Source organism: Astyanax mexicanus, chromosome 15 (assembly GCF_023375975.1).
Source record: "Astyanax mexicanus isolate ESR-SI-001 chromosome 15, AstMex3_surface, whole genome shotgun sequence".
Taxonomy (NCBI): Eukaryota; Metazoa; Chordata; class Actinopteri; order Characiformes; family Acestrorhamphidae; genus Astyanax; species Astyanax mexicanus.
In genome coordinates this window covers 38393490-38412135 of record NC_064422.1, presented here as the reverse complement: position 1 = coordinate 38412135, position 18646 = coordinate 38393490, and the positions used below count along the sequence as shown (strand labels likewise).

Genomic DNA, 18646 nt, shown 5'->3' with positions numbered 1-18646 from the left:
GTGTATGAGTGTGTGTTTGTCTGTGCGTGTGTGTGTGTGATGTGGATAGAGAGAGGGCCTCGCTGTGTGTGGGTGTGTGTGTGAGGTAGAGAGAGAGGGGTGCTTGATGTGTGTGGGTGTGTATATGAGGCGGAGAGAGGGGTGCTCGCTGTGTGTGAGTGTGTATGTGAGGCGGAGAGAGGGGTGCTCACTGTGTGTGAGTGTGTATGTGAGGTGGAGAGAAGGGTGCTCGCTGTGTGTCAGTGTGTATGTGAGGTGGAGGGGGGGGCTAGCTGTGTGTGTGTGTGTGTGTGTGTGTGTATGTGTATGTGAGGTGGAGAGAGGGGTGCTCGCTGTGTGTGAGTGTGTATGTGATGTGGAAAGAGAGGGGTTTGCTGTGTGTGTGTGTGTGTGTGTGTGTGTGTGTGTGTGTGTGAGGTGGGGAGATAGGGGGGCTCGCTGTGTGTGGGTGTGTGTGTGAGGTAGAGAGAGGGGGGGCTAGCTGTGTGTGTGTGTGTATGTGAGGTGGAGAGAGGGGTGCTCGCTGTGTACATGTGTGTATGTGTGTGTATGTGAGGTGGAGAGAGGGCCTCGCTGTGTGTGGGTGTGTGTGTGAGGTGGAAAGAGAGGGGTGCTCGCTGTGTGTGAGTGTGTATGTGAGGTGGAGAGAGGGGTGCTCGCTGTGTATGAGTGTGTATGTGAGGTGGAGAGGGGGGTGCTCGCTGTGAGTGTGTATTTGAGGTGGAGAGAGGGGTGCTCGCTGTGTGTGGGTGTGTATGTGTGGTAGAGAGAGAGAGGGGTGCTCGCTGTGTGTGAGTGTGTGTGTTCAGCCCGAGTGCTAGTTTTAGCCTGTTAGCTTGTTAGCTCACTAACTTGTTATTTTGTCGTGGTTACGGCCGACAGCAACCATTGTATTTTTTTGGTGACTGTAAACCTCTTTCTCATTCATATTTTTATCCCAGCCGGATGCTACGATAACTTGCTAAATGACATCTAAATGTAGTATGGGTATCAGAAAACAATGATATATTAAAGTATCACAATATTTTTTTTTAATACTGTATCAATGGTCAAAAACAAAAGATTGATTTTTAATTGTTAGTTATAATGTAAAAATGGCTATCGGACAATGTATTGCAATATATTATGAATAGTTTGAATTGTAACCCCCCCTGCATTGTGATGCATATTGTATTGACAGTTCTTGCCAATACACAGCCCTAGTCAGTAATCAGTATTTTTTAGTGAGGTCTACAGTCATTGGATCCGGATCCAATAAGACACCTCTGGAATGTGGTAAAACAGGAGATTTACAGCATTAAAGCGCACCTGAAAATATGCAGGAATTCTGTTGTGCAATCATGGTAACTTGGACCAGAATATTAAAGGAATGTTTCAACAAATTGAGGCTAGTTTGAGAGCAAAACTGAGCCCAGCCCTGTATTTGTTTTACAGGGTTCCTATTTAAGGGCTTGGAATGTACAGTAAGGATTTGCATGAAAACAACAAAATAAGTATATTTATCATCCTCATTGTTGCAACAATGGCCTTCTATTATAGCTATTTCTGTCCTCATTGTATCTAAAAACGTCCAATCAGGAGTAGAGGAGAGAGGAGCAGTCCTGCTCTAATTATTGTGCTCTATTCACTTGCAACCAGTGCACCAACAAGTCTGACCAGTACAGCTTCTGCGACAAAAGACTTTTTATCAATGCAAGCCAGAAATGATGTAGCTGAGGGGTTCAAAAGAACTACTGTTAAAAAGCTTTTACTGAACTGAAGCTATCAGAACTTAAAGAATGTCTGTGTTTTAGGGTGTTTTCACACCTAAAAGTCCAGACCAGAGTCTGCAGTGAGGTTCATGTGTTATATTGTATATACAGTATTTGATCTGGTTAGTTTCGGTTTGACACTGCAGTTTATTGAGCAGACTAAAGAGTCTCTCTATACGTGGTATTAATGAATTGGTTTGTAGAATGTTAGTAATGTTAGAGTTCAGTGGGTTGCGTTGCCAGGTGTTATGACAAATTCCAGCTCTCTGCCAGAATCAGACTCTCCTTCGCATTTATTCTGTTTATAAATAAGGGTTAATCTACTGTTACAGCAAATAAATGAATTCCCAATCTAAGCGTTTGTGTTCATACTGCAGCGTGACATGCTTTTGGCACAACACCAATTTTTTTTTGCTCTGGTTTGTTTAAAGATTGATTTAGCTTCCTGTACTTGGTCTAAAAGTCCAAATCATCTAGAAAAGTGATTTTTCACTGCAGACGAATCAGACTATTGTTCAGCAGAACCAGAGCAAGATCTCCTCTTTTGGTCGGACCAAACTTTTCTTCTTTGGTGCCCCTTTTCAGAGCTGCTACTTTGGTTAGGACCAAAAACTGAGAAGTGTGAAAATCCCAACCAAACAAGGCAGACGTGAAAGCTGCCTTAGTACATACTTAGCTGTTTTGCTATATAGTATCTATATAGTTCACTTCATAGTACGCTGGTATGGTGGTGGTGGTGTTTTATAAGGTGTTAGTGTGTGTTGTGCTGGTACAGTGAGTGGATCCACTGTGTATTGGTTGAGTCTAAATAATCAGGGTTATTCTGTGTCCCTGCTTCTCTTAAACTTAATCAGAAGGCGCAGACAGTAAGTACAGTGGGTGGTAATGATCGGGACTGGCAGTATCTGGCTAGAACTGTCCATGCAAACAGACAAAACATGTACATTCACTGCAGGGGACCATCCCACAGGTCAGTGCAGCATTTTTTAGCTTCCTTGGGATATGGCAAAAGTAGTGGGCTATGATGCTTTATAGCAAAACGAGGACTAGAGGAAGAGTGGAGGACAGTGAGTGATGATTAAACACAGTGTATAAAAACTCCAGCAGCACTGCTGTACCTGATCCACTCACTGTACCAGCACAACACACACACTAACACCTTATAAAACACCACCACCACTGTTTAGTTGATATTAAACACCAACATGCATTTTATCCAGTTTAACTAATGAATGAAAAACTATTCTGTTATGTCATCATTGAAAGTCGCCAGGGATACCAATCACATAAGTCCCCCCTTAAGTACTACAATAGTATCAGATACTAAGGCTGCAGCTAATGATTATTTTGGTAGTCGACTAATCTGATGATTATGTTTTTCGATTAGTGGATTAGTCAGCAATTATTTCTGCCATGTCCTCCATCTCTAAAAAAGCGTAAAAAAAACAGATGAACATATGATTCAAAAGCCATTTAAAAGTTCAGGTGTTGTTTAAACATGAAAAGTACTGATATTTAGTGAGTAAATATATATTCTGTTGTGTTTGGGCCCCAGCACTTTGTGTATTGCAGTACTGTTACAAATTAACGATTAGTCGCCAATGAAATTTGTAGTCGACAAATTCAAATAATCAACATTGTCGATTATATCGACTAATCGCAGCAACCCTATCGGATACACAGGCTTGGTTTTGTCTTCACAATGACAAAAAAGACTATAAATGTGTACCAACATTCAAACAAGACAATAATTTACTCAAGGCACATCATACTCAAGGCATAGTCTTTTATAATCTAAGCCTTGGCTTTATCTATAATCAGGAAATTGCAGGTTTGATCCCTGGTAATGCCACAGCTGTCTGTAGCAATGAGTCTAATTGGCCTGACTGTCTGGGTGGGTAGGATGGCTCTTCCAGTTAATGTGTGACTCCTAGCTAGTGAGTAAGAACTGAAGAAAAAAAATTAAGGAAAAAAACTGGTGACACAAAGCTTAGTCTGTTTTTCCATTTAACAGGAATAAACTTTTTCAACCCAAGAGCTAACAGCTCACCTGCGGATAACAGCACTCTATCAGCACCCATTATAATGAGCAACATCCCAAAGGTTAATGACTTTACAGCTTACTTTTATTACTCCTGATCCTGGGTATAGTTTGCTTAAGAGGAGAGTTAAGTAAGGGGCCTGAGGATGGGGGGAGTAAAAGAAGCCAATTTTCACGCATCACTGTCACTATTTTCATCTAAAAGCAACAAAACACTTCAGCGTGTCTAGCACTTTGATGGTGTTAGCAACTGATACAAGCAGGATTATTGATTTTGACATGAGGAGAAGCTGGAGTTTCTTTATAGGCTCCATGCTGAGGCCTTGAACCTACCACGTGAACATACAAAGATAATGATCAACCTAAAACGGCATGAGACTGCAGATTTTTACAACATGCCTCAGCAATTGAGCATAACATTATGACCACCTCCTTTTTCAACCCCTATTTAAAACAATTCAGCTCCACTGAGCATATATAAGCACTTTGTAGTACCATAATTAATTACAGACAGTAGTTTTCTATCTATTTATCTATTATCATACTCCTTTCACCCTGTTTTTCAATGGTCAGGACACCACAGGATAGAAAACCACCACAGAGCAGCTATTATTATTATTATTATTATTTGGGTGTTATTCTCAGCACTGCAGTGATTAGCACTGATCAGCATGGTGGTGATGTAGGAGGTGTTAGCGTGTGCTGTGATGGTGGTACAGTGAGTGGATCATCAGACACAGCAGTTCTGCTGGAGTTTTTAAACACTGGGTTTTAAACACTCACTGTTCTCCACTACTCACTCTATTACACACTCCTACCTATAGCTGCTCCACTCTGTAGTTCAAGGATGGGCAATACATTTTTTTCTAAGAGGCCTCATAATACACTAAGGCAAACCAACAGATTCACCTCAAAGTATAAATGTGGTAATAATGATTTTGATAAACTTTTACAGGGTAGACGTTACAACTAGGCAACCAAAATATGAAGCAGATGTAGTGAATAACACCAATATTACACCAATATATAATAAACACTAACATAAAAAATTATGGAAAAAATGTGTTTGCAGTAAAAAACAACATTAACCCCTTAACATGCCTAGTCCCGTATACGGGCTACAGGTGTAGGTGATATAAAACTTTTTTTTTTGCAGTAAAATAAGTTATTTACACTCTGAAAATTAGAGGGCTTTGAAATCTCCTATACAGGACACTTGGAGAAGCTGCCTGTTTTCTCTCTTCTCCACTTAATGATTCAAAATCAGTAACAGGAGTCAACCCACATTCTACAGGTTTGAAAATAGACATAAAAACTAGACAAAAATAACGAAGCTAAAGGTTTAAAGGCCATAAACTGTTTGATTTGTATTCAGGAAAATATTGATTTTAAAATTAAGTTTAGGAAAAAGACAATTTTATGATTTTATTTATTATATTTTGACATTAGCAGATTTACTTAAATATTTGTGTATATTTTCTATTACAATTACAATTATGCTTTTCAGAAATGTTTCTTATCAAACATGAAAGCTTTTGTAATGTAATGCTTGAATAGAAATGCTCAAGATTTTGTATCAATTTACTTAATACAAAGTATTATTGCTATTTGGTTTGTAGTCTAATTGGCTATTTGTCTTTTTTTCAGTACCTTTTTCTGGTTCAGTGAGAGAACTCTAGTCTGTTTGGGGCTTGAAGTTTTGTTCAGTTTCTAAGGTGGATATGTAAAGAGCCAGGTATAGAAAGGCAAAGAGCTGGACGTGGCCCCAAAGCCGTTAAATGCCCAGGTCTGCTGTAGATAAAATAAAGTCAGAGATAGAAGCTCTGAATCTGTTGCTGCACAGTTTGTGTTGGTCATCCTCTAGTCTTACAGGACATTACTCACAGGATGCTGTTGGTGGACTACTATAATAATAATAGCTGCTCTGTGGTAGTGTCTTCTGTGGGGTTCTGAGTATTAAAAAACAGGGTAAAGGGAGGAGGATAAAAATAAAATATACAGAGAAACAGATACAGAACTACAGTTTGTAATCATTTTGCTCAGTGGTATTGTGTCACCTCTTCTTTCTGTCTCAAAACAAAGCCTTCATCATCAGGAAAACAACAGCCTTGCAACACAGGAAGTGGTTTATTCAAATGTGCGCTCACCTCTCTCCCTGCACTGCATCTACACGCAGTCTTTCACCATCAGCAGCTGTTACAAACTCGCACAGCCCACATCTGCCCTGCTGTTTGATTTAGAAATTTACATGCGACTCTGGACATGAAGTGAGCATTAGGTACTTATATCTAGTCTTGTCTAGTCATAGGCGCCGCCATGAGCAGCACTGTGTACACACGTCAGAGCCAGAAGGCATTTGCATGTTCAAGTCGATTATCAAGGTCAATTTATTTAGAAATGAATGCAAATTCTACATTAATCGAGAACAAATTAACTGGAACTGTGAAGAGGAAACACGATTAGGCCATATTTCACAAAGTGCAGTGAAACTGCTTTTCAGCACAAACACTGCACACTAAGCATAATAAGTAGGTTCACAACTAGAGGTGGGCTTATAAAACACATCACTGCTTAAACACATGAACCCAACGTTTATTACACAGTTATTAACCTTACCCTTATACAAAAAACTACTGTGAATAGTTTTGTAACAGTTTAATTTATTATGGTTTATGGAATTCCACTGGGCTCTACTTTATATATATATTTTTATAACTAGCAGCAATGTAGTTATGAGAGGGAAAAAAATGGGCTACAAGGTCTTAAACATTAAAAAAACTGACAAAAAAGAGAGTAATTTGTCATTGTTAACTGGATGAAGGACAGGGCATTTAAAATAAACATCAGTGTACTCAGAATGGAATCATTTTTTATTTATTTATTTAAAATTTTCCCCATTATCTCCCAATTTAGCTAGCCAATTGTCCAGTAGCATTTAGATGCTACTCTTTAGCTGTATATCCCCCAACACAAGTAATACCACAACACAAGGTGGGTAAAGACTAGCACACATCTCCGACAACACATGTGAAGTCAGCCACCACCTCTTTTTGAACTGCTGCTGATGCAGCATTACTGAGTAGCATTGCAGCGCGCTCAGAGAAAAGCGCAGCGACTCAGTTCAGCTCACAGACGCCACATGGTGATCAACATCACCCTAGAAGTGATGAGGGAAAAGAGCACCATCTACCCACCCAGAGAGAGCAAGGTGAATTGTGCTCTCTCAGGAATCTGGCACCTGATGGCTAGCTGCATGGCCGGGATTCGAACCAGTGATCTCCCGATCATAGTGCCAGTGCTTTAGACCGCGGGACCATTCGGTGCCCTAACTATGGAATAATAACTGAAGTGTATTAAGATAAATATTGTGTACCATTTACTCAGGGATGCATAGCCCCTCCCCTCGCAAACAACTTTACTTTAATAGGATGAAGAAAGATACAGTCAGATGCCTCGATTTGATCACTGACAGTAGTTAAAAATAATAGGCAAAAATAAAAGTGTAATCTCGATGTGTACTGGTATGTTCATAAAGTAATCGTAACACCCTGCTTATAGTATCTCAATATTTCACAATATATTCATTCACAACACCTAATGTCTCATAATACGTATCTTCACTTCAGTTTCTGAATCAGTTTCTCTGATTTTGTTATTTATAGGTAATATGTTTGAGTAAAATAAACATTGTTGTTTTATTCTATAAACTACAGACAACATTTCTCCCAAATTCCAAATAAAAATATTGTCATTTAGATCATTTATTTGCAGAAAATGAGAAATGGCTGAAATATTCAGAAATTCAGAGTTCAGAAATCAATATTTGGTAGAATATCCCTGTTTTTTAATCACAGTTTTCATGCATTTTGGCATGTTTGCTTCCACCAGTCTTACACACTGCCTTTGGATAACTTCATGCCTTTACTCCTGGTGCAAAAATTCAAGCAGTTCAGTTTGGTTTGATGGCTTGTGATCATCCATCTTCCTCTTGATTTTATTTTTAATAGAGGTTTTACATTTGGTAAAAAAAAAAAAAAAGAAACTCATCATTTTTTTTTTCAGAGCTGTACATAAATAATTAAATAAATAGTTGGAATGGGCAGGACTACAGTACACTGTATCTCTCCGCTTGTCAGCAAATGCATGTGTACAGCTATTCATAAGAGAAAGTGCAATTTGTTTTCACAACAGTGGTGTAAAAGTAAATTACACTTCCCAAATTAAAGGAATGCCCAGAAATAACCATACCCATTTTAACAGCACTGCTTTCACAATCACATTCACATGACACTGAAGATATCATGACACACCCTGTGTTTTATAATTCCAAAATAGCCACCCTGAGTTCATGTTAAGAGACAGTATACTGTATGACATAAGTTAGGTCATAAGACAACTGCGGGAGAAACTCTCTGAATTTTTTTCTATTCTATACCTGTAAACCATGAAGAATCATCTGAGAAATGCCGGTGAGGCTAAAATAAGCCTCAGCTATACTGAGCAGACTGTACCAGTCTGTGACTCATACTGTTGCAACATGGGGGAGTTTCCAGCACGTTATAATCAACGCTTTCCTAGTCTCAGTTATGGCCCACTCGAAAGTGAAATAACTACTTAAAAATATCTACAAATAAATGTTTTCTTTAGTATACAGTTTATATAAAATACACTTTGTGAACTTGCACTTAAAAAAATGGACCATTACTGATACTAGGCCTGTAACGATAATTCGTTTTTATTGGCCGATTTATTGTCTTAGAAATAACTGGGATATACAATATACTTGTCATTTCGCATGATATAATGATAGCAAAATAATGTGATGACACCTTTTCAAAGTGTAGTTAAATTTTAATTAATAAGAATTCGCAAGCTGTAAACTTTTTTCTTCACCTATTCCAGTTCACTGTATGTATAGAGATGCTGTTATTGATGACTTAGTCATTGCACAACTGACTAAAAAATATTTGTTAATACGTAAACTTTCTGCAAAATATTTAAGTAATATACATGAAAAAACAAAATAGACCACTTAAAAATTATGAGTTTCTTCAATTTTACCAAATTGAAAACAATCAAGAGGTAGATGGATGATCAGAAGCCATTAAACAAAGCTGAACTGCTTGAATTTTTGCACCAGGAGTAAAGGCATAAAGTTATCCAAAAGCAGTGTGTAAGACTGGTGGAGGAGAACATGCCAAGATAAATCTGTTATTAAAAACCAGGGTTATTTCACCAAATATTGATTTCTGAACTCTTAATACTTTATGAATATGAACTTGTTTTCTTTGCATTATTTGAGGTCTGAATGTTCTGTATATTTTTTGTTATTTCAGCCATTTCTCATTTTCTGCAAATAAATGCACTAAATTATGATATTTTTATTTGAAATTTGGGAGAAATGCTGTCTGTAGTTTATATAATAAAACAACAATGTTAATTTTACTCAAACATAAACTTATAAATAGCAAAATCAGAGAAACTGATTCAGAAACTGAAGTAGTCTCTTAATTTTTTCTGAGCTGTATATTGTGCAACAAGTCAATAACTTAATTATGTAATTATTGTGACAGGCTTAACTGATAAATGAAATAAACCCATAGTTATACTGTATTATTACAGGCTTATTACTGTCATGTTTGTTCTGTAAATCCATATAAGCTGTCCAGGAAAATGTCTGAAAAACAATAAAGCCTCTGTGTGTGTAATCCCATTCCAAAACTCATCTCAGTTTGAAAATAACACCCCTCTGGGTCTGGCTATGAACAAAGGGTGCTTAGTCTGAGCCAACTGGACAGCCACTCTGAGGATGCCCCATTCACTGGCACTGTTGCTGAATGATTAGAGAGAGGAAGCATGAAATGCATGAGTCTTATGGAGACTCTTCCACAACAGAGGAGTCATTCATAGATGACACCGGGCTTCAAAAACACTTTGATAATTGCTGGGATGTACTGTGATCATAATCCACACTTACCCAAATACCTCTGAGCAAATCTTATTCTGATCTGCTTCGGTTTATCTCCATTTTACTAATAGAAATAATCAACAGATGGCAGGGCTGTGTATTGGCAAGAGCTTGGCGATACATAAGATACATTTCGCAGTAAAGGTTATATGTTTAAATAATAAAAAAAAAAATCAGATTAATTACAACAATATTCTATGATTACTTTTTCTTCTTCTTAAGGCCTAAGGATTTAATTGTGTATATTTAAAGTAATGTATTTTAGTGGTGTAAATTACTTTTAAAATAATTGTAATAATCACAGTAGTATAGTCTGTGATCAATTGAGAATAAACGTATCATGATAAACTATTGTTAAAACTGGTACTTTCCTGCATACTTCGAAGTAAACAGTAAAATTGTGTTAGGGATTCTTTATTTTCATATTTTAATCATATGAATCAAATCCAGCAGCTTTAAACTACTAGTATTTACAAATGCCTCTTTCTCTGAAGAAGACCTACAGGTTTCTGACATGATGGGCATGTCCTGTGTGATTTCCTGAGTGTCCATTGGTCAGTTTCCCACAAAAGACCAACAAAATAGATGAGAGACAAAAGATGAACACAGCACCACCAGTTAAGACTCGTCGACATGTTACTGTAGCTAGCACTAATTTGAATAGATACGACAATATATTGCACTTGTATAAGTCACATTTAAGAAAACATCTTGTAGTATAAAAACAAACTAACATATAAAATATAAATAAAGGAAAATCTGCTTTTTTTGTCCAGTCTTTACATGTTATCTTTACATGTAAACTAATAACTAAAAATCAAGGCCATGTTTTTAAAAATCACTACAGTATTGCAAAAATAAATGTTGTGATATGTCAATATATTGATATTTTCTTACACTCATAACAGATGGATGAAGTAGAAGAATATATATTGTGTCTCTATTACATACCAATACCAGAAGAACATGCAGTAGATGCTGCAGTTAACACTGCATACATGTATTACAACTATAAATAAACTTTGATAAATTTTTGATTTTTGCACCGTTTGTTAATCAGTCACAAACTATGATGAAATACAATAAAATGCAGTCAGTAAAATGCAGTGTTGAAATGAAATTTCAGAATATCTACACTAAAGGCTCTATGACTACAGTTTTGTGGTCAATCATTGAGTTCTCTCACAGCCAGAACAACAGCACCTAACCCGACCTGTAAAAAAGTAACCAATGCTGCTCATTAAAAAGTGCACAGCTGGCACTGACTAATGCTGTGCTGACACTATAGTTTTAATTCCATGTCTTAATGCACTGTATTTCAATAAAGTTATCTAAAGAGCTGACAAAGCAAATAAGAACAAATCATGCTGTGAAGTTTTTAATCACGTAGGATATTTAATATAATTACTTTTGGGCATTATAAACAAAACAGGAAATTCTACTACTATTAATGTATTTTTGCAGTGATTCACAATAGTTTAAAGCATAAGCATTAAACTTCATGTTTCCCACTCTAACAGGGAGAATGGATTTGACTTGCTAATGTTCAAATCTGTTAAACCTGACATGTAATGAAGCAGAACTAAGGGTGTACCAATTTTTATAACTGTTGTACTCTGTCGTTACTTCCCACTGTTTTAAACGAGCAAAAATAAACTTTTTTCTTTTTTTTTTTAGATTTTATACATATAATGTGTTTTCATACTATGATACTTTTCCTACAATTTAATTTATACAATCATGTATATGTATCTGATATATGTATCAGTAAAGAGATGGCGGCACACAGAGCTGAAGCTAGCGTTATGGGATGTAAACAGAGGTTTTTAATAAGCTTCTTGTGCACTGTTTAAGTTATTAATGCCTCGTTTTAAATGTCAGGGCTCTCCGAATTCAAGCAAAGAGGTGTGGAGCTACTTTGAGCTGGATAACGGTGGGGAAATTGTCACCCATTTGGAAGGGGTTTTGGACAAACTGTTAAAATTTCTGGATCTTGGAACGCTGTGGGAGAACGGAAGTATGCTATTCTTTTAATGTTTCTCCCAACTCCAGCTGGGAAACACACATTTCTTCAATCAGGTTAACCCCAACCACTGTAACAAAACGTTTAAAAGGCAAATGCCACTATTTGAATGAAAGCATTATGTCTGGCTGCTTGAGTAACAAGTCCAGCCTTCTCATGATGCCGCCTTATTAAGACTTTAAATTAAGAACAGCTTTGTTTCAGTCCTCAAATCAAGTCTCAAATCTAAAGGAATTTTAATCCAGTCCTTCAGGGATGTGAGGGCTTAAACTGAAAGCATTGCTGGGTTTGGACATCAGTGGGAAAAATCGCTCACATTCCCTGCCAAAAAGCCCCTGGCATTATCCACACATTGCACAATTGTGCAAATCATTTGACCTTTTGCTACATAATACCGCTGCGGGAGAAGATTGTGCACTTATCAAATAGAAGAATCTTTATGGGACGGCCCAAAGGTGAAATATCATCACTTTGCACTTTATCGGTGCAATCTCTGATAAGCTCTTGGGTGATTCTCACGAAAAACAGATTTAAAAGGGTTCACACTTGAAAAATTTCAAAAGGCATTTAAATATAAAATTTCTTTTTGTTATGCAAGACTAGGGTCTGAACTTTTTAGAAATACTTTTTTTTTTTAATTTTATAATTTTTTTCTGTATATTTTGCACCATTTTAGTCAGTCAGAGCACACACATTCTCAGTACCGCAACATGATAACACAGAACAGATATGGTTTAAAAGTTACACATTTGTTACTTTTTAAATAGATATTATTAACAGTTGTGCTCATATGTGTATATAACCCAGAAAATATTATATTTATAAGTTTCCCATTTTTTTTTATTTTATGATTTGTCTCATTACCGCAACAGATTTCATGATTCATGTCCTGTCTTTTCAGGATATTTAACTGAAAAATTACATGTATAATTTCTTATTTAGTACAGATGACCTATGAAGAAATACAATTTATCCAAATACCATTATAAACTAGAATTTGTTTTATAACAGTAAAATAATTAGTAAATAAATATGTGTTGCGGTAAAGAGAATGGTGTTTCGGTAAAGAGAGTCAATGTTTCGGTAAAGAGAGTCATTACAAGGATTCCTACTTAATTAACAATAACACTTTACACAACAAACACAGAGTGTGAATGCTGTGAATAAATAACAAACTCTAATGATGTACTTCTTGAGTTTTGTATGGAGCAGTAATATTGAACAAAATGTGGTATTTGCTGTTGAAAATTATTCTCAGTAAGACTCAAGCTGTGAAAATATCCTATTTTGAACTGTGTATTTTAATAAAACAAATTTCAACATACCTCATTAGACATAAATTCCTTAAAACTTTAAACATCACTGTATAACTAAATTGAAATGGAATGTTTAAATACAAAATAAGTAATTCAACATCTCATAAAACAACTTTTTTATTAAGTATTAATTTCATGACAGATATAAACATCAATGTACAACTAAATTGAAATTAAATATTTAAGTATGAAACAAGCAATTCAACATCTCATTAAACATCTTTGTATTAAGCATTAATCTCATGAAAAATGTAAACATCAATGTGCAACTAAATTAAAATTAAAGATAAAATTAAAGAAAGTTGTTTAATGAAATGTATATATGTGTGTATATATATAAATTTCATATATATAATATATACATTTCATGAAACAACTTTTATTGTTATAAACTGTTAATAAAGGTTGTTTCATAAAATGTGTGTATATATATATATATATATATATACATATAAACAGTTTATAACAATAAAAGTTTATAAAAATAAATTTCATGAAACAACCTTTATTAACAGTTTATAACAATAAAAGTTGTTTCATGAAATGTATATATTATATATATGAAAATTATATATATATATATATATATATATATATATATATATATATATATATATATATATATATATATATATATATATATATTATTATTATTATTTTTATATATTATTTTTATATCTTATGCGGAAGTTATATGGGTGTCACTGCCCTGCTACATAAATCTGTTTTTTATCTGAAATTGCATCATGTATTGTTTTATATATTGTTTATTATAAGTAAATAAAGGCTTTTTTATGAAAAAAAAAAAATATATATATATATATATATATAAGTTCATGTCACTTAAAACATTAATTTCTCTTTACCGCAACAGTGAATCTCTCTACCGCAACAGGCCTTAAATTGTTGCGGTGTATGAGAAGGCTGTTGCGGAGTATGAGGGACCTTAACCTTCTTTGATCTCTGTGGGGCCACCATGATGCCTGGCTAAACTTTTGCTAGCTTTTTGTATTTAGACTTTAAAAACCTTAAAAATTCCCAAAACACAATAACATTTTCATTTTTTTAAACATTAAAAACTAGCTGTTTCGGTAATGAGAAACAAAAAGTTGTGTATGCTCGCTGACAACCAAGTTTTTAACATTTATCTGGAGAGGTATAAAATTAGGTGCTTACCTGGTAGCCATCTTGGGTGTCATACTAAAAGGTGTCCCCCCTCTCAAAATGGCTGTTTTTTTTCTGTTCCTTGTGGTCTTAAATGGTGCTTGAAAATTGTTGCGGAGGCTGAGAACATTGGTTCTGACCAAAGTTATTTTTCTAAATATTTTCTTTTCTTTTACCAATGAATTCCAAGTAATACATTTTATTGACTGTAACAATTTACTTTATGAGATACATTTAAGTTTTTTATTATTTATTTATTTTAAATATTAAAATTGTGTAATTGAAGAGCCGAGATTCAGCAATGGACGCGTTGCGGTACTGAGAATTTCACACTAAATTATAAAAAATACATAATTTAAAATATCACAATGTCTACTTTTAATCACTTCCAATATAGCCTTTGATGAGATGTTTATAAACCAGTGTTTCCCAAATTGATAGCATTTACCTGTTCATCACACTCCTTAATGCCACCTCATTAGTCTGATTTCGTGAGAATCACCCTCTTTGGCCAGTACTTGGTCATTTGTTACTGTAGGATTCCTTAGAAAAGAGAAGCAATGGGTGGATTTTGGGAGACATAAGATTCTATACTATGTTAACTATATCAACCTTGTAACAAAACTAAAAGAAACCAACTTCAGACACAATTTATATTCGTAAAACATGTAAATGTATTAATAGTCTAATGTGTGAATTTTGTACTTTTATGTTTAAAATCTATTGAAAAGTGACAGGATTTAACAATTGAAAAATTTCATTAAATTTAAGAAATACAAAGACCACTGATACACTAAACGCTTGTAAAATCTGAATATTTTTTTTTTATTTTTAGAGATTAAAATATTATAATATCTTTTCATGGAACAACCCTAAAGATATGACACTTTGATATAATATAAGTAGTTTGCAACACAGTTTGCTGAAGCAATCTTAGTTCAAGGAACCATGTCCTGTGGTCTAACGAGACCAAGATTAACTTGTTTGGCTCAGATGGTGTCCAGCATGTGTTGCAGTGCCCTGGTGAGGAGTACCAAGACAACTGTCCCTTGCTTACAGTCAAGCATGGTGGTGGTAGCATCATGGTCTATGGTCGCATAAGTGCTTCCGGCACTGGGGAGCTAAATACCAACATGGACTGTGACGTTTTGGAGCAGAGCATAACAACTTCCTTTCAGAAAAAGCTAAAGGTAAAGGTGACCTGACCTGACCAGCTGACTCTCTTGTGTGCCATAGGTCAAATGTGTCATATATTGACAGTAAGGTGACATCATGTCAAAAAAATAATGCACTGGAACAACTTATTAAAGCAGGACCACAACTTATTAAAAGCATGGGAACGACATCCTTATGCATAGAAACAAGATAATTAAATTGTCTGAATAACTTATATGGCCAGGACTTAATTATCTTGTTCCCGCCCCTTAATAAGTTATCCCCACGAGTTAATTATCTAGTTCCCATGCCTTAATAAGTCGTCCCCACTACATAATTATCTTGTGTCTATGCTTTAATATGTCATACGCACAACTTAACCATCTCTTGTTGCTACAACTTAAATTATTTTGTCCCCACGACTTAATGAGTCATCCCCAGTGACTTATTTTTTTGTTCCAAGAACTTAATTATCTCGACCCCATGGCTTCATTATGTTGTCCCCATGAATTAATTACTTTACCCCCTTACTTAATTATCTCGTTCACACGCTTTAATTAGTCACCTCCACCACTTAATGACCTTGTTTCCACAACTTAATTATCTCGTTCCCATGACTTAATTATCTCGTCCCAATGGCCTAATTATTTTGTGCCCACCACTAAATTACCTCACTCCCTCACTTAATTATCTCGAACTCAGGCCGTAATAAGTCGCCCTCACAGCTTAATTATCTTGTCCCCATGACATAGTTACTTTTTTCGCATGACTTAATAAGTCATCCCCACTACTTAATTATCTTGTTCCCTAGATTACTTATCTAGTACCTCACTCCCTCACTTAACTATCTCCTCTCTATGACAAGATTATTTTTACCCCATGTCTTAACAAGTCATCCCCACTCATTAATTATCTTGTTCTTACGCCTTAGTAAGTCGCCCCTAAGCTTTAATTATCTCCTCCCCACGCTTTAATAACTCGTGGCCACGCATTATTACTATTTTTTGTGGGTTAAATGACAAGATCAAGATGTTTTCTTTATATTAAGCGTATCCTACCTTAGAGCTGACGCTCAGCCTGTCGAAGGCGGCAGCAGCGGCGGAGGAGTCTCCGTTAGTGCCGGGCTGTGGGCTCTCCTCTCTCGGCGTGCCGTTCTCCAGCTCCCTGCGGGGCTCCGGCTCGGCGGCGGCAGCCGCGCCGGAGGGAATCCCGTCGGTGACGAACTCCTTCTGGCACTTGAGGCTGAGTTTAGTGAGCAGGTCCTGGGTCGCGGAGTCCACCACGATCAGCTCCAGCTTACCGGTCACCGCTCGTATGCGGGACACCACCTGTTGGTGGCTCTCTCCCTCCACGCTCTCCCCGTCCACGAACACCAGCCTGTCCCCGGCCAGGAGACCCGAGACCTCGGCCGGAGAGCCGGCCTCCACCAGCCGTATGTACTGACCCGGCTTGCCCTTCTCTCCGTGCAGGTGGAAACCGTATCCATCGCTGCCCTTCTCCAACACACACTGCCTGGGCCTGAGCTCTCCGGACATCCCGCCTCACTTCCAGCAGCAGCAGCAGCAGCAGCAGCAAGACTACTGAACCCACACAGATTTACACACCAAAATACACAACTTAATCCACACCTTACAGCTTATTACCAGCGCATACAGCCAGGGAATTAACTAATTTTACTTAAACTACTTTTAATTAGCTTAAAAACTGTAACTGTTAGCTATCCCCCTGAATCTCCCTCAGCTCTCAACACGCCCAGGTCCCGTCCCCAAACTCTACCAACCAAGTATCGAGAGCACTCAACACTCACATCAGCTTAAAAGTGCCAAGACGTCACCCTGACTGACACCTGTGTGAACCAATCAGCGACCGAGATTTGAAGACGCTCCTCTTTCTTCAGCCAATAGGTGGTGACCTCCTACACTGTAGATCCCGCCCACTAGACTATACAGTAGGTTTAAGCACTGAAGATCTGAAACTCTTTTAATGTAGTTTAATCATTAATGCAAAAATCTGCATTAATGCATTATTAAATGAATATACATCACTGATATCTAATATAAATTATATCTGATATACATAAAGCAAGCTTTTATTTACTGATCACTTAATATTTTATTAGACTGTAATTAGAGCTGTATAGTAAAAAAGATGTACTTCACTACTGTACTAAATTGCTGTATCTATGCTATTGTACTGGAGTATTATTTTTACTTCACTACTGTATTTAGTTACTAAAATGCTGTATCTACTGGAGTATTATTTTTACTCCTTTACTGTACTTAAGTGCTAAAATGCTAAAATGCTGTTTTTGTATCTACTGAGGTATTATTTTTACTTCACTACTGTACTTAAGTACTAAAATGCTGTATATGTACTCGACTGGAGTATTATTTCTACTTCACTATTGTACTTAAGTACTAAAATGCTGTATCTGTACTCAACTGGAGTATTATTTTTTACTTCACTATTGTACTTAAGTACTAAAATGCTGTATCTGTATCTACTGGAGTATTATTTTTATTTCACTACTGTACTTAAGATTTTTTTTTACTTGCTGTATCTGTAGTCTACTTGAGTATTACCAAGTCAAATTTCCTGTATGTGTAACATACTTGGCAAAATAAATATTCTGATTCTGATCTTAATTAGTGAATTACATATTAAATTTAATCTGGCCATGTATGGCAATTTGGTCAATAAAAACAGCATAATACACTTAGACTATTCTAATGGGTACTTCTGGATGTTCATCCAAAGTGTGATTATACATAAATCTGTCATTTAGAACAAGTTCTTTGGTAGTGCTTTGTGGTTAAACCAAATTTAGGCATTGGAGAGCGACAGATTAAATCTACCGTATTAAAACTACAATAAGTGATTAACATGGTGCACATGTGTAGACAGAGTGCCTAACATTCTTCATACATGTGTAATCTATTTAACTCTTATGTAACAAGGGCTTGCCTCTTTCTTTTAGTGCATTACAACTGACTTTTGTTCAAGATACTGATAATAAGATAAGATCTAAAATGATCTAAATGGTGTAATAAAAGTCACGCCCATGGCATTCTCCCCACCCACACTTTGTGTCTCTAACTGCTGTGTGATTTCAGTCTGTGCAGATATGAGGGGAACTGCAGAGATAAAGGCATGAGCTGATGATAGGACACGCACAAAACCTTGCTGATGTGCCAGGAAGGGGCAACACACCCATACGCAACTGCACCA

The 18646-nt window shown here is 36.3% G+C and overlaps 1 protein-coding gene across 1 annotated transcript in view; it reads right to left on the bottom strand.

Moving 5' to 3' along the window:
• Positions 1-17208, bottom strand: part of slc9a3r1a (SLC9A3 regulator 1a) — a 46702-nt gene extending 29494 nt beyond the window's left edge. The window contains exon 1 of the mRNA XM_007250120.4: positions 16477-17208. Within this exon, the coding sequence (XP_007250182.3) occupies positions 16477-16953 (477 nt within the window). The 5' untranslated portion in view covers positions 16954-17208. The remainder of the gene's footprint in view (positions 1-16476) is intronic.
• Between the last annotated feature and the right edge of the window lie 1438 nt (positions 17209-18646).